Source organism: Seriola lalandi, unplaced genomic scaffold (genome assembly GCF_002814215.2).
Source record: "Seriola lalandi dorsalis isolate HSWRI2012SDOR001 ecotype SW California unplaced genomic scaffold, Sedor1 jcf7180002054551, whole genome shotgun sequence".
Lineage (NCBI taxonomy): Eukaryota > Metazoa > Chordata > Actinopteri > Carangiformes > Carangidae > Seriola > Seriola lalandi.
The window spans coordinates 261,040-276,806 of record NW_019525104.1 but is presented as its reverse complement, the minus strand read 5'-3'; the positions used below and the strand labels follow the sequence as shown (position 1 = coordinate 276,806).

Here is a 15,767-nt window from a genome sequence, read left to right as displayed (position 1 = left end):
CCCCCCGCTCTGCCCCTCTGTATCTCTGACATATACATATTCTTCAGCTGTAACACGGAGATGATTGATCAGCTACTGAGAGGAGAAATACTTATTGGATGTCACAGCAGAGGCTTATCTGTCAAAATTAAGATGTTTGTGCTTCAGCTGAAGTCCCAGTCAATTTCCTCAGCAAGGTTGACTTCACACATATCCTATACACAACAGTGAGCAGCATACAGAGGAAGAGAGGGATCAATAGTGAGCACTGAATCAATGTCATCTATGATGAATGATGAATGTCAGGTAATGTGCAGTATTGATATGTCTTTGTTCCCTTGTGTTTGTAAGAACATTTATATAGTTGGATCAAGGTCTGCTAATACTGAGACTAAAAGATGTTTAGATGCAGAGTGGGTGATATCAGAATGACACAAGGAGATGGAAAGAAAAAGAAATCTTGTGTATCCTTGCAGCTCTAATTTTAACCACCACTGCCAAATGTATCAGGAGTAGTTGTTACCTCAATTGCTGTGCAAAGACATATATTTTGACATTACCTTTTTTTGAAATGTATTGCCCTCATGGGAGCAGGACTGCAATGATTGCAATTGTGCAACATTTTCAAATAGCAACGGTTGTTGAGGTGAAAGAAAAGGTGAAAATGTTTTTTTTTTCTCTTTGTGGATTTCACTACAGGTCTTATTCGGTTGCAAGAACTTATAAAGGCGCCGTCCCGGTACAACATCCGGTTAAAGATACGGCAGCTGCCTGCAGAGACCAAGGATGCCAAGCCGCTGTTAAAGGAGATGAAGAGGGGGAAGGAGTTCCACATCATCTTTGATTGTGGCCATGAAATGGCTGCTGGGATCCTGAAGCAGGTGTGTATGTGTGTGTGTGTGTGTGTCTGTGTGTCTTATTCATGGGGTCTGAAAACCGGGACTCTATAGTTGTGGAGTCCAGCAGCTTTGTGGGGATTTCTGGACCCCACCAATTTAAATCACTGTTTGAGGGTTAAGACCTGGTTTTAGGGTTAGGCCTGAAATTAGGTCTAGGTTGGGGTTAGGGGCTCAGTTGTGATGGTCAAATTCGGGGTAAGGAGCGAGGGAATGCATTATGTCAATGACCAAAAAGAAAGACTCAGAGCTCCCAAAGCTTGGGCAGTGATGTCATGTCACATGACCAACCACGTGGTTGAGCTTGTAGTTAACTTTGTATTCTTGCATTCATGTAGTGTCGTATCATCTTGAATGACTGTTGGGTTTCTCTCTCTTGACCTTATCCTGTAAAGTCCCTACAGATAATGTATATTATGATTTGGTGCTATATAAATAAGATCAATTGAATGTTCTGTCAAAAATATTCTCGTTTAGAGATGTTCGTAGTCATATATAGTAATATCTTTTTTCAAACATCAGCTGAGTGGAACGACTTGAAGAGAGTGAATACACAGTTTTCTCCATTAGAGGAAACCATATACTTAAAACCTTATACAGATGGTTATATACATGATGTGATATATGTATCTCAAAATTACCATTAATTGTCATTATGTGTGCTAACGGCCATTAGGCTCAGCAATGTAGACAAAAAAAAACCACATCCAGTAACTGACTACTTCAATTCATTGCTATATTAATGCTACAGTTGATCTTTTAGAATATGAATGTAGTGTCACTACATCAGTATGATCATTGCTGATCAACACTCACCAAACAGACAAAGCAAATGTTACAACAAATGTTATGTATCCTACACAATTACTGACTTTTCATCTGACCTAGCTGACTGTGAAGCCTGTGCTGCAGATATTTTTCTAATACTCATTTAGGTCTATAAAATGACCTGTTACATGGCAGCTCATAATATTTCCTAAATCATTTCACACTAACACTAATCCTGTTGGTGGAATAAAATTCAGCTCTAGTCAGTTTTCACGTGTTAGTTCATTAAGTCTGTTAATCTGTTCATTTGCTGGGGTGGTAATTATTGCTCAATCAAAACATCTTACCTTACTAAAACCCTTTGTAAACACTGAAACCTGTTTGATGGTTTCATTCCACAGTGGAGATGGAGAATAGTTCCAGAGTCAATGGGGATGTCATCACTCTTAATTCACTCTGCTCCCAGGCCTAACTAAGGCAACTTAGAGTTAATGAGAAAACCAACATGTAGTAATGGGTAATGACATTGGATGGATATTGCTTCTATAATGCTTAAAACTTTCAGAGAACAAACATGTGTTCAGTCTCTTTTAATGATCCTGTGTGGCTAACAAGTAATATTGAAATCCAATATATGAAGTTTTGCCTGTGTACACTACACCTCCTCTGGCATACGGTATATAGAGTGTAGGGTATACTCTGAGGAAACAACAAGATTTGTATGCATGCCAATGTTACAAATAACATTAATTAATTAATAATTAATAACTGTACCTCCGTGCTCCTCTAGTGCAGCAGGCAAATAAGTGATTTTATTCATTTATTTTTCTGTGTTTTATGCTTTAATTAAATATAAATTTGAATACTGTGCTGTAATACTAAGGCTAACAGACTTCACCCTGCAACACAAACATTTTTAATTTACTTGTGTTAGGATGGGGCCTCTCTGCTTTTAACCTGTGCTGCTAATGTTTTGAGACACTCACTGTTCATTAGCTTGAAGAGCTAACTGTGTCTGGTGTCTGTTTGTTTCTCTGTTACAATTACAACTGCTACTAGCTGCTGTTTCTTGCTGGAGTATATGTGGTGTTAGCTAGCCAGAGCTGACAGATGTCTGTCAACAGTGTAGCGTGAATACCACAATTTAGAATTTGCTCTCGTTAAAAAGGGGGCACGAGTCCTCAGGGAGGAAAACTTGATTAAAGTTATGGATTAGTTTGATCAATCTCACATCAAGAGTTGTGATTTCTTGATTACATCGATCTCCGATCTCCACTTTAAGGAAACACAGGACAACAACTGGGTCAAGTTATTAAGATTTATTTACTAACTGTGCACAGGTGAAATACATTGAACAATGATAATGAATATGAAACTATATCAAGCAATACCTATTTCTACCAGCTGAAATAGCAATAATGTTGGGTGATGGGGGAAGAGAATAAATTTGGCTATGTGTAGCGTATTTATTCTTAACAACAAGGAATTATAGTTATAAGGTCGGAAACTAAGATTATTTCTACATCAAAACAGTTCAATGCAGAAGATGGAGTTACCTTGATCTTGGCTGGAGCCCAGGAGTTAAAGTTGCCAGGTAACTGGGGCGCCACGCCAAGTGGTTCTCTCGGAGATGACAACTGTCGCCAGGGGTGACGGGCTCTGCCGATGTCTTGGTGGGTTCAATGTCGGTGCAGTCTGCCAGTCTTCCGTAAGCACTCTGGAGATCTGGTCAGCCAGTCCTGGTCAGGCCTGTAGCCGGAGGGCCGGAGGTTGACAGCGGAATAAGCTTTCGCGTTTAATTGACTTTTGCCAGATAACTTTGGAAGGAATTGGGGGACTTTGACAATTATCGCCACCCCTTAGGTTTTCCCTCTCTTTTCTTTGTTTCAATAGAGAAAGAGAGAAATAAAATCTTAAGTTTGTTTTATTTAATTTGGTTTCACATGCAAGTGTTGTACATTCTACTCCCGCCATGACCCATTAATATTTAATAACAGCCTACATGAACTACATAGCTATTGCTTCGAATATACAACTGGACTAATGATATTATGATGGGTTAATAGTACACATAGAATACATTGACTAACACAAAGATAACAATTTTTTAATCACACAAATACATGGCTAAAACTACGACATCAAATAGTAATAGTAAAGTGATGTATTTGATTGTTTATCGGTTAATTCCCTAGAGGATAAGGGATCCAGAGTGGTCCCTAGATGGCAGTATTGTAACGTGGTGGATACTTACTTCAGAACTGATAAAATATCTCAGCTTCCCTTTGGGCTACAGAAATTAATTTTAGACTATAATTCATGGACATATTTCCAGAATGATAATGAATAACATGGTGATGAGACATTTAGTTGATATTTTAAACATTCTTTAAAATGTGGAACAATGGTTATCAGTTCAGGTTGGAATGTAGGATGGTTTATGGCAGGGGTCTGTGATTCCTCATGAGACCCCCCTTTGGGTGTGAGAGGGTGTTAAAGGTGATAGTAGTGTTTTCTCTTGAGAGAAATTAGTCCATAGTGTGAATTGTAATGGCTTAGCACCTTAATAATGCTAAATGTCCCTTTTCATGTTGCTTGATAAGAGGTGGCACCCACCCATCAGTCCCAGGTGAGTCTCATTGTTGCAACATAGACTCAGTGACGTTCTGTGGGGAGTGTCGTGTTCGTCTCCCATTTGTTGTGGGGGTGTTAATTCGGGATGAGTTCCATGAACTAGCCATAAATTCCAAGGATATCTTAAAAGTTTGTTTATTGGTGAGAGGAACTCATTTCATCCCTGTTTTCAGTCCAGGTGATAGTTTGATGGTGAGAAAGAAACTCTTCCTCTTCCTATAATCCAGAGCACCCCAGTGTCCTTACCATAACCCTTGTCTCCGGTTACTGGCGCCAACCAGTGACAGCTACAACAGTGACGTGGTAAAAACAGCATTTTGAAAATGCGAGGAGGAACAGAGTGTGAAAGACAAGAGAGGACACTGCCAATTAACATTTATAAGTAGTACTCTCATTTTACAAGTAATACAATGATTTGTTTCCAAATCATTGATAGTTAAAAATCGCTCCCTAAGAAAATGAAAAACAAGTTAAAAAAAGCATTGTTTGAACATGGCTAATATTAATCACATTACTTAAATGTGTTAATATTAGATATGAAATGATCACATAGCCACATTACAATTCAAACTTAAGTCATTTCTAAATTAAGCAAGACAAGTTGAGTGCATTGCTTATTACAAGCTGATAAGGGCCTGCAGTGCTAATGGTCCAGGCTAAAAATGGGTGTATTTAATTCTGTTCAACTCAAAAATGCTGGTAGAGACAGAAAGTCCCAATTGGTCAAGTAATGCTAACATGCTAACATTGATCCCTCACCGGTTTCCCACCTTTGAATGCTGCTAGTTTTGCTTGATGGGGAGTCTGGCTACATCCACAACTTGTGATGGAACTCGTGATATTGTGCTCCTACCAGTTGTGCTCTATCATCTTCTTCCACATAATTTAACCCTCTTGGACAGACTGAAATATCCTGTGATATTGACACATTTACATGAGATGACGAGATATCTTGATAGATAATAACACTATTCATTTTACAATTATGGCCTTTGTATCCATACCGTGAGGAATGGAGTGAAGGTATGGGTACGATGGACTTGGTGTAGACATTTTTTTCCAGTCCATCACTGCATACTAAAGACATACTTAGCTTCTAATCCAAAACAAGCAATTTAGTAGCAAACTGGTCACAGCTTTTCAGAAATGACACTCTTATTTAGTCTACACATCTGGGGATCAGTGAGTAAAACCAGCCTGAAGGAGCTGGCAGTCCCACAAAGACTATTTCAAGTGCTCTTTTGTAGGATTTTCCCTCTTGATAAGAGTTACACTTGCGTACAAAGATTCAGTACTTTGGACTTTTAAGATCTAACTTCAAAAATGAACATCAGTTACACTTCAGATTGTGTATGGTGCTGCTTTAACTTGCAGGAAGAAAAGGTAACTAGATTTGACTCTTTCTCATTTCTAAACAATGTCTTTATCAAGTCAAGAATATCATTCTGCGTAAAAGAGGACTTTTGCAATGAGTAACTCAGTTAAAAGCATCTCTGGCTTGTAGGATTTATCAAATATTTAAGACAACATGATTCAGCCCCAGCACTCTACCTGTCTCCTAGGGATTTTAATCAATGCCTGAGTGGTAGATTGCTATGGAAGGTCAAGGACTCCTTTCATTAATAATGTCATAGAGAAACCCTGCTAATGAGAGGTTATGAAAGACTTAACTGTCTCGCTCTGATATTCTCATTACGCGACACACCAATAAGTTAGAGATTGTAAGTACTCCTCATCAGCTGTCAGCCAAATACTGTAGACACAAGGACAACAACATGTTGATTTCTGTGTTTCCAGTACAGAGATTGGCCCGAGTCGTGTTGCCCAAAGACTGGTAGGGGAAAACTGTGGTTAAATATTCCTTTGGAAAACTACGAAATGGTTTTACTTGCATGCCGTATATTTAGGGTTCACTCACTGAACAAAAGTTCATAATTTTGTGCAAATCAATAACATAAAAGTTATTGCTGAAAGTGGATTCAGTAGTTAGAAAAACATATCATTTCTGATGCCAAGGAATCAGAAATCAGTTTTAAAAAGACTGCTACATTAATGGAACATGATACCATGCTCAAAGGTTGCAGCATTGTTTGTGTGTTGAGGGTAGAGCCTGTTAGCCCTGGTATTATAGCACAGTATAATAATTAACATATAATTAGATTGTTATTTGCTCTGACATAACCCAAATGGTTTGGATGCTAAGAAACATATACCTTATTTGGACATATATTTTATGTTGCTTTGGAGAAGCAACACAGGTTCGATTTATGCTAACATTTGCGGCTTTCATGGATACATAAATGGAATCCTGAAGAAATCTAAAGCCTGACAGGCCTGCTGTGTAAAGGTTGCTAAGGTGTGACTGGACAATCACTGTTGGTGGGCAGGGTTTAGCGAGCGGTCACTTCTGTCTGAACACACCTGTAGAATTGAGCATTACTTCAGAAATGTACAGAAATAAGAAGAGGAAGGACAGAAACTGGAGGTAAGAATAACAGAGCTGAAGTTCTGGTGAGTTCTGAGATCAGTCAGAGGCTGAGCTGTCACACAAACGTGTACGTTGCTTGCTAGCTTCTAGCTAACATCTGTACAGTCCACTCATCGTGTGTTTGGGGTGAATAAGGATAGACTTCACGAGCAGTCTAGAAAATAACACTTGAACATTCGCTTCAGAGTAGTTCTGAACCTTTAGAGTTCTGTTGTTTAACTCTTGTCAGAGCAACGTACCTACAGTAGATCGTGATGAGTGTGGCCCCAGTTAGGAAATCCGATGGGCCAAGCGGCAGAGCTATGTGTTGCTGTGCACGGGGCACCCAGAGAAAAACGTGTTTTAGAGACATTTTTGCAATTGCTGAACTACCGTTATCCTACGCACAAGCGCACTTGTGTTACACCACAGCCACAGGTCAGCTAATTGAATCAGAAAGAGGCATAATACAGTGTGCTCTTCAGGTGCGCTTGTGCGTAGGAATACGGTAGTTCAGTGGTTGAAAAAATGTAGTGCCAAAGGAAAGTGATGTTTTCACAGAAAGATAAACCACTGAAAATATTCTACATGAAGCTACATTTAACCTCCTAGGACCTGGCGTCCACATATGTGGACCTCACATTTTGGGTTCTCTAGACCACAATACTAACTTTTTCTCAACAAGGGCCTGGTGACCACATATGAGGATATTATACTGCCACTCAGTAATCGAAATTTAAAACTAATGTCCTCATATGTGGACATCATTTTTCTCAGGTCCCAATCAGCCTAAATAGCAAAGAGAAATTAAAAATGCACGCCATGCAAGAGTTCGGGTCTTAGGAGGTTTAACAGATACTGGATGTTTCGGTGAGCCTTTTTAAAAATGTCTAAAACCAGTTTTTTCTGGTGGCCCCGTGGACAGCAACACATCACTCTGCCACTCTGCCAGTGCATGGGTCGGCTTTCCTAACTGGGACCGCCCTCATCATAATCTACTGTAGGTAATGTATTGACTATATTTGACTACCTCACACAACCCCGAGTCAAAAAGCCTAAGCTATCGCTTTAAGTTTTCCTCTCTTCTCTGGCTGTCAGTGTGAGTGACAAAAACCTGTTTCCCAACATTTCATTCGTCTCTACTTTCAGACAGACTCAATCACAGTCTTTGTAATGTATCATTTCAATGTTGCCCACTGTATATTCACTTACATGTGGTTTTGAGTATTTCCATTTTTTTTAGGCTTGGGCAGACAGACCTATTGTGTCACCAAGAAGCACAGATTTTATAAATGTTTGAGTTGTAAAATTTATGTGAACAACGGTGAAAGGAAAATTTGCTTTGAGTTGTGTCTGCATGCACCTTTAAGTGCTACAACTGAAGCAGTAAATGTCTTTTCTGTCTTGTGGATAGCTTTGATGGATGTTTTGAAATCTAATAGCTATTATACCTGAACAGTATATGTTTCTCTTTTGATTTGTTTTCACTGAAATCAAAAATTGGGAATATAGATAGCCCACAGAATCTCTGAAAGGTTTGTGGCACTCATCTGTCATCCCAAGATCCAGGAAATGGCACCATGTGAATCACCACTGAGTGGGCTGGTCCTCAGACGGAAGGCTGTAGTCTCTGAAGGTTTCCCACCTGATGCCAGCAGCCGTTATCCCTTCCTGCCTGTTTAATCATCCTCTGCACACAGTCCTAATCTGTGATTCATATTGGTTTAGTGAGTCTCAGCACGGCAGGTGGGACTCTGGTGCCACTATATAGCTACATACAGGTGGAATGTGGTGGCACACAGCCTGCACACACACACATACACAGTCTGGATGATAATACGCAGCGAGGTGATTCTACTTTAGAATCTCATCTCAGAGGTGCATTTTTAGAGACAGATTGCCTTGGTAATGGTGCAAATGAGTACATATTCCTGTCAGCGAACTTACTAGAGTCGCTTCAGAAGAGGAGCGGCAATTGCAGACAGATGACAAAAAGTCTGACTCATACTGAACATGAACAAGGCAGAACTCAGATTTTCATGTAAAACTTTTTCATCAAATCAACCTAAAATAGAAAATGGAGCTGCAACAGCAGAATGCTGTTTCCCCATTGCAATCAAGATTCCCTCTCTGTGTCCAGACTCAGTTCTGGTATTCATATGACTCTGGTGTCTCTGTTGAAACGTTTTAAACAGCAGTGACCACCAGATATATAGTCCTTTGTTTTACTGATGCCACTGCTGTGTCAGACTTGCAAAGCAAATGTTTGATTGTCCATCCAGTCATACTTTGCCACTTAAAGTCTCCCTAGCCATGTGGTCTAACTCTCTCTCAGGGATACAATGATGTGATATATAATCCCTCCAGCGTGTTATGGGTCTTCTTGTCCATTACCTCCACAGGGAAGTTTCCAGGGAACACCCTTAATGTGAAGGAACAGCGGTGAGGGCTCCTTACCCCATATATCTGAGGGTGACCAGAACTCATTGAGGTTGAGCTCATGCTTTTGATCTACCCGAAGCTCATGACTGTAGGTGAATGCTGGAATATAGATTGAGTGGTAAATTAAGAGTCTCTGGTTCAGGAATGACATGTATGTAATGCAAAACACTATTTGCCTGTCAGTCTTATTCTCCATCTTACTATCACTCTTGTCAGGTTGGGTATTAAACTTAAATACTTTTTGTTCTGACTGTAGCATTTTGTATCAAAAAGTGGCATCAGGTCTGTTGAGATTCATTATTTGCCTTCGCTTTGCTTTGATCAAATGTTTCCTGACTTTAATCAGATTTGATCTTTTCTAAGGCTTGTGCTTAGAGAACTTCTAGGACTGTAGAAGCTTTGCTGTTTTTATTAAATAAAGCAGCGTTCAAGTATTTCTCAGAGTAAGTGTTACAACCCAGCTCGCAATTGTGGAAGAGGGAAGCAACATAACCAGTTGGAATTGGGAAAGCAAAATTTATTGGATAGCAAGGAGGGTAAACAAAGGTAACCAAAGAGGGGAACAGGACAAGTGGATGCTGCTTAAATCAAAAACAAACAACAGAAAGAGGGCTCAAACTGAGATGAGAATTTTATACTCTAAACTAAAAATAAAAAGACAAACAAAAACCTTTTTGCACCCTCAAAAAACAAGCAAAAACCATAGCAAGCAGAACTCCAATTCCTAGTGTCACCAACAAGCTGAAGTCTGTGTGTGATGCGCAATCAATTCAGAGTACAACTAACATCTAGTCCAGTTCCCTTCAACACAAATAACTATCAAATAACTATCTCAATTCACAAAAACTAGTCACAACGTTTACAAAGCACATGAGGTCTAACCCAGCTGCCCCCGAGCAACTGGCTGGCCAGGCCTTATGAATTCTGAATGCTCCAATCAGCAACATGGCCACAGACGCTGGACACGCCCCCCCCGGTAATCTCAGCCGGTCACGAAGCAGGGCCCACCAAGCCTTCTTCGCATAGGAGCAAACAGAAAACAGGGTGAAGCACACTGGGGGTGGGGGGCTGGCTGTGGCCGTGTAAAGGAATTGAAAGAATGGTGGTGGATATCATTATTCATATGTTCAATTCATATGTTAAATCAATGACAGTATAAACAAATTTGAAAACATGTCTAGTGAACCCAGTTCCAGTGTGATTTGCGGCTGTAGGGAACATCCATGATACCATCAGACTTGGATGTGCTGACGCATGTTTTTCTTCTTGATTTAGTTAATCATCAAGTAACCCAGTAATGTTGAAATCTGTTAAACCATATCTTATGTTCTTTTATTTCCAATAACAGCTGCTTGCTCCATTTCTTGGTTGGCAGTGCCAATAGACCCTGTTACAAACAGAGCCTGCACTGGAAGCATCATATTACACACCGTGTTTGTGTGATGTTTGTCACATGTCACTTGTGGGTTTTTTTCCAAATAAACAGCTGCTTCAAAACAACAACAACAACTCCACCATGGACCTTGTGACTGCAGGGCGTCTTCCTTATATATGTTTCTGACAATGATCCAGATGTCCCATGTCTACAAATCATGCATTACTCTGTCTGTTTCCCTACATATGCCAAATATATAATAAGACTGCGCTCTATCTCTTGCTTTATTTGGCTGTTTTTCTTTTGGGTGGGTGTTTGTTTCTTAAGTCTGAGCCTGTGGCTGCAGAAGTGTAGCAGAATAAATGCCTCTTCACATTACATGGTAATACAGCCACACAGACAGCCACACAAACAGACAAATGCATTTGTATGTGCATGTGTGCAAAATATGACAAAATATTGTATCTGCCTCCCTATTCATTTATAAATCTCTCCCTATCCCAATCTCTCTCTCTCTCTCTGCCTCTTTCTGTCACCTTCTTTCTTAGGCTCTCGCCATGGGGATGATGACAGAGTATTATCACTATATCTTCACCACACTGGTAAGTAGAAAAAGAGGCTGTGCTGCACAGTTGCTTTGTCATCAGGTCTACCTCACAGTTCCATATCCTCATATCTCTCAAGTTTTGTTGCATGCCCAAAAATGAGATGACACTGCTCTCAATCTTCATTTTCAGAGCTGCTCGCTTTGTATTTATTTCTGTGGATCATTCATTTTCCCCTGTGTTGTGTTGTTCAGAGCCAGAGAAAAAACAGCATAATACTTTATGATATCAAGACAACTTTTCTTTTGTTTCATTGTTCTTGTCTCCCTCCTCCTCTTAATGTCAGTGTTCTTCATCTTCCTCCTCGTTGTTCTTGTCCCAGTCTTGTTTTTCCTTTTCTTTTTTTTCTTCCTCTTTTTGCTCTTGTTCAGATCTTCTTCCTCTCCCTTTTCTTCTTCTCCCTTCATATTTTGTCTACTATATAGATGTTTTAAAAGAGCTGGATATGAGTCAACCTTCCTGCAAATTTGTCCAAGTGGCCAACTGCGGAACTACAACAACAAATTCCACTGCGGCCAAAAAGCATTACGTTAAATAGAGCGCGTTTATGTTGTGCTTTTATGCAAAGTGCTTTACAGTTTGACTCTCATTCACCCTGTCAAACACATACTCATACACCAATGGTGGCAAGCATCCATCCATCCATCCATCCATCCATCCATCCATCAGCTATACCCACTCATCCTTAAGGGCCACAGCAGGGGCGGAGCCAATCCCAGATCACATTATGCGAGAGGCAGATCATTCGCAGGGCTGAACACATGGAGACAGGCAACCATTCACGCTCTATGTGAAAATTAGAGTTGCCAGTTAACCTACATGTCTTTGGACTGTGGGAGGGAGCCCACACATAGGTGGGGGGAGCATACTAACAACACACCAGGAGGCCCCAGCAGGTTCAAAACCAGAGCCTTCTAACTGTGAGTGTTAACCACTGTAAAGACGTTGACGGGGAACCTCAGTTAGTGTATTATGGTTTTATACGGTTTTTGATATGAAACTATTTTCATCACCTCAGCATAAAGTGTCTGGGCTGAGCAGGACCAAGCAGGCGAGGCTATAGGGAAAGACCCTCGAGTGAGGATGTGCAGTGGGGTTTATATAACACAGCAGTCCTTTCATTCAGCTCTGCTTAGTTTTGACAAAGTAGTTGTAGTTTGTAAAAGAATAAATGGATTTCATCTTTAATCTCATCCGAATCACATACTGTAACAAACAAAACTTGTTCTCTTCAGAGAGACCAGCCACCTTGCCTGTTCATGTAGATAATGGTAATTGACCTCCAGTGAACACAGATCTTTGAATTTACTTAAACTCTCTTTTGAGAAAGTCTTTACTCTGTAATTAAATGTGTAAAGTCATATATGTCATATAGATTTGCATCCACATACCATCTTTATCTTTCCTTGTACATTAGGAACAATTTGTGCTGAGCATCAATAATATTATTGTGTGAGATTTCACTTCACTGCTCCAGGTATGTCCATGCACAACAGCTCAGGTAAAGATCTCTCTTGAGTCACTATTATGTATATACAGTCAAGCCCGAAATTATTCATACCCCTGGCAAATTTTGACTTAAAGTTACTTTTATTCAACCAGCAAGGTTTATTTTGACCGGAAGTGACACAGGCTTCTCCCAGAAGATAATAAGACGATGTAGAAGAGGAATCATTGTGGAAAAATATATTTCTCAGCTTTTATTTACATTTGAACAAAAAGTGGCATGTCCAAAATTATTCATACCCTTTGCAAACTGTCACAGTCTATGGGAAAATCCAAAGTTCTATAGCATTCCAAATAGTCCAAGCTGTTCTAAAGCATCTTAATTACCCTGATTCATTGGGAACAGCTGTTTTAATCAATTTAACAGGTGAAAAACAGCAGCTCTCTGCAGTTGGTTTGTGGACAGTCTAAGACAAAGGAGCTCACTGAGGACCTGCGGCTGCGCATTGTGGCTGCTCACAAGTCAGGAAAGGGCTATAAGGCCATATCTAAATGTTTTCAAGTTCCAGTGGCTACAGTGCAAAGTATTATTAAAAAATACAAGACGTTCCGCGTGTGGAAAATCTGAGGACGTGGTTGGAAGCCAAAAGTGACACCTGTGCTGGCCAGGAGGATAGTGAGAGAGGTGAAGAAGAATCTCAGAAGAACCTCGTCTCAAGGCAGACAGTCCAACGGACGCTGCACACTGCTGGGTTCCACGGACGCAGACCAAGGAGGACGCCACTTCTCCAGATAAGGCACAAAAAAGCCTGCTTGGCCTTTGCAAATGATCATCTGGACAAAGAAGAAGACTTCTGGTCTTCTGTTTTATGGTCAGATGAAACAAAAATTGAATTGTTTGGCCACAATGATGTAGCCTTCATTTGGCTTAGAAAAGGAGAAGCCTTCAACCCTAAGAACACCATCCCCACTGTCAAACATGGTGGTGGGAACCTAATTCTTTGGGGGTGTTTTTCAGCCAATGCACCAGGGAACCTAATCACAGTAAACGACACCATGAAAAATGAGCAATACATCAAGATTCTCAACAACAACATCAGGCAATCTGCAGAGAAACTTGACCTTGGGCACCAGTGGACAATTCAGCACGACAACGACCCAAAACACACAGCAAAAGCCGTGAAGAAATGGTTAGAGGACAAAAACATTAATGTTTTGCAGTGGCCCAGCTAGAGTCCTGACTTGAATGCAATTGAGAATCTGTGGAGGGAGCTAAAGATTAGGGTGAAGGCAAGGAGACCCTCCAACCTGAAAGAGTTGGAGCTCATCGCTAAAGATGAATGGGCAAAAATACCAGTGGAGACATGCAAAAAGCTGGTCAGCAATTACAGGAAGCATTTGATTGCTGTAATAAAGGCTTTTCTATTGATTATTGTGAAGGTTATGAATAATTTTGGACATGCCACTTTTTGTTCAAATGTAAATAAAAGCTGAGAAATATTTTTTTCCACAATGATTCCTCTTGTACATTGTCTTATTATCTTCTGGGAGAAGCCTGTGTCACTTCCGGTCAAAAAAAAACTTGCTGGTTGTATAAAAGTAACCTTAAGTTAAAATTTGCCAGGGGTATGAGTAATTTCGGGCTTGACTGTATATATCTGTAGCATTAATGCCATATTTTAGAATTTACTCTTGTTGAAATGGGACACCATTCCTCTGGGAGGACAACAATGAATTACTTCATTGCCAAATTTATCAATCTCATATCAGAAGCCGTGACTTCTCAAATCAATGGATCTCCAGTCTCTACGTCAAAAGAATACAACAGGACAACAACTGGGTGTAAATAAACAAGTTTATTTAACTAAACTACTATCTACAGAGTAAATGCAAGGTGTAATAATCATGAAGATGAAAATAATAATGAAATGAGCAGTGTGATGAGTTGGCAATGGTGGGAGAGAATATGTTATGGCTATACACTATGACTATACAGCTAATGATGCTACATCTACGAATTAGGTTTGAAGATTAAATATTGCTATATTTCAACATCAACTCAGTCATGAGCAGAGTGTTAAGACCGGCCTACTGTGAGTTGCGCTGTAACTGGAGATCCTCGGCTGGAACCCAGGTGGCTGTGGTTGCCGTGGTAACCCCGGAGCGGCGGGATCTAGGTGGATTCTCCTGGAGGCCGTGTCCCGTTATCACAATGACAGATTCTGCCGGTGTCTCAGCGGTTCAGCTCTGGTGGAGTTTGCCAGGAGACTTTCTGTCTCGGGCTCTCTTGATTTCTGCTCGGCTTCTCTGCAGATGTTATCTGCTGGTGTCTCTTGCGGGTTGATGCGAAATAAACTCTAATGCTCTTCACTTTGGTTGGATAACTTTAGAGGAGACTGGCGTTGACCAGATGACTCTAAAGTTATCAAAATCTTCCAAAAGGAAAACTTGATGATTTAAAAGTTACGAAATTACTCTGAGGCACTTCTGTTGCTTTGGTTCAGTTGGTCTTGACTTGGCTTATAAAAATAAAAGATCATGCATGTAGACAAAAATGATGTTACTTGGAGCCTGTGGCAAAGAAAAATAAAAGACGCGAAAGTGCAGAAATGACTAAGAGCCATGAGTTTGTGGCGAGCAGCTTAGAGCTAAGAGTTTCCATGGCTACAGAGCCGGGACTCTGAGCTTTGAGCAAAGTTCTCAGCTTCTAGTTTCTGCATCGTTTTCTAGCTTCAGCTTTTCAGCCTCTAGCGTTTAGCTTCGTTTCTTGCTTCTCGCATCTTCTGCCTTCTTAGCATCTCTAACTTTTCTTTCTTCCAACTGAACATGTTTGAATTGTTCACGATTGTTTTATCCCCTGGGGGCTGGCGCATGTTTCAGGGGCGTCAATCGTCTTCTCCTGAGTTTCCACTTGGAGAAGAGAGTCATTTTCCACTGAACTTTGGAATAATTTAAATCTACAGTTTACTTATAAACTGGCACATCCGTCTTCCACCATGACCACAAAACATTAAATTAAATAACATATAAAACTACTTGCAATAATAATGGCAGAGAGGAGTAATAGGAGTGTTGATTTCATATTACATCCTTCAAACCTGGAATTAATAATACAAGTGGTTAACTGATCAAACAACAATATAAACATTTCCTAA

At 40.2% G+C, this 15,767-nt stretch overlaps 1 protein-coding gene across 3 annotated transcripts in view; it reads left to right on the top strand.

Annotated features, from left to right (window-relative positions):
* LOC111661749 (glutamate receptor ionotropic, kainate 2) overlaps positions 1–15,767 on the top strand; it is a 335,637-nt gene that overhangs the window by 129,701 nt on the left and 190,169 nt on the right. For all 3 annotated transcript variants that reach the window (XM_023415412.2, XM_087176389.1, XM_087176390.1), the window contains 2 exons: positions 679–860; positions 11,110–11,163. In XM_023415412.2, the coding sequence (XP_023271180.1) occupies positions 679–860; positions 11,110–11,163 (236 nt within the window). The remainder of the gene's footprint in view (positions 1–678; positions 861–11,109; positions 11,164–15,767) is intronic.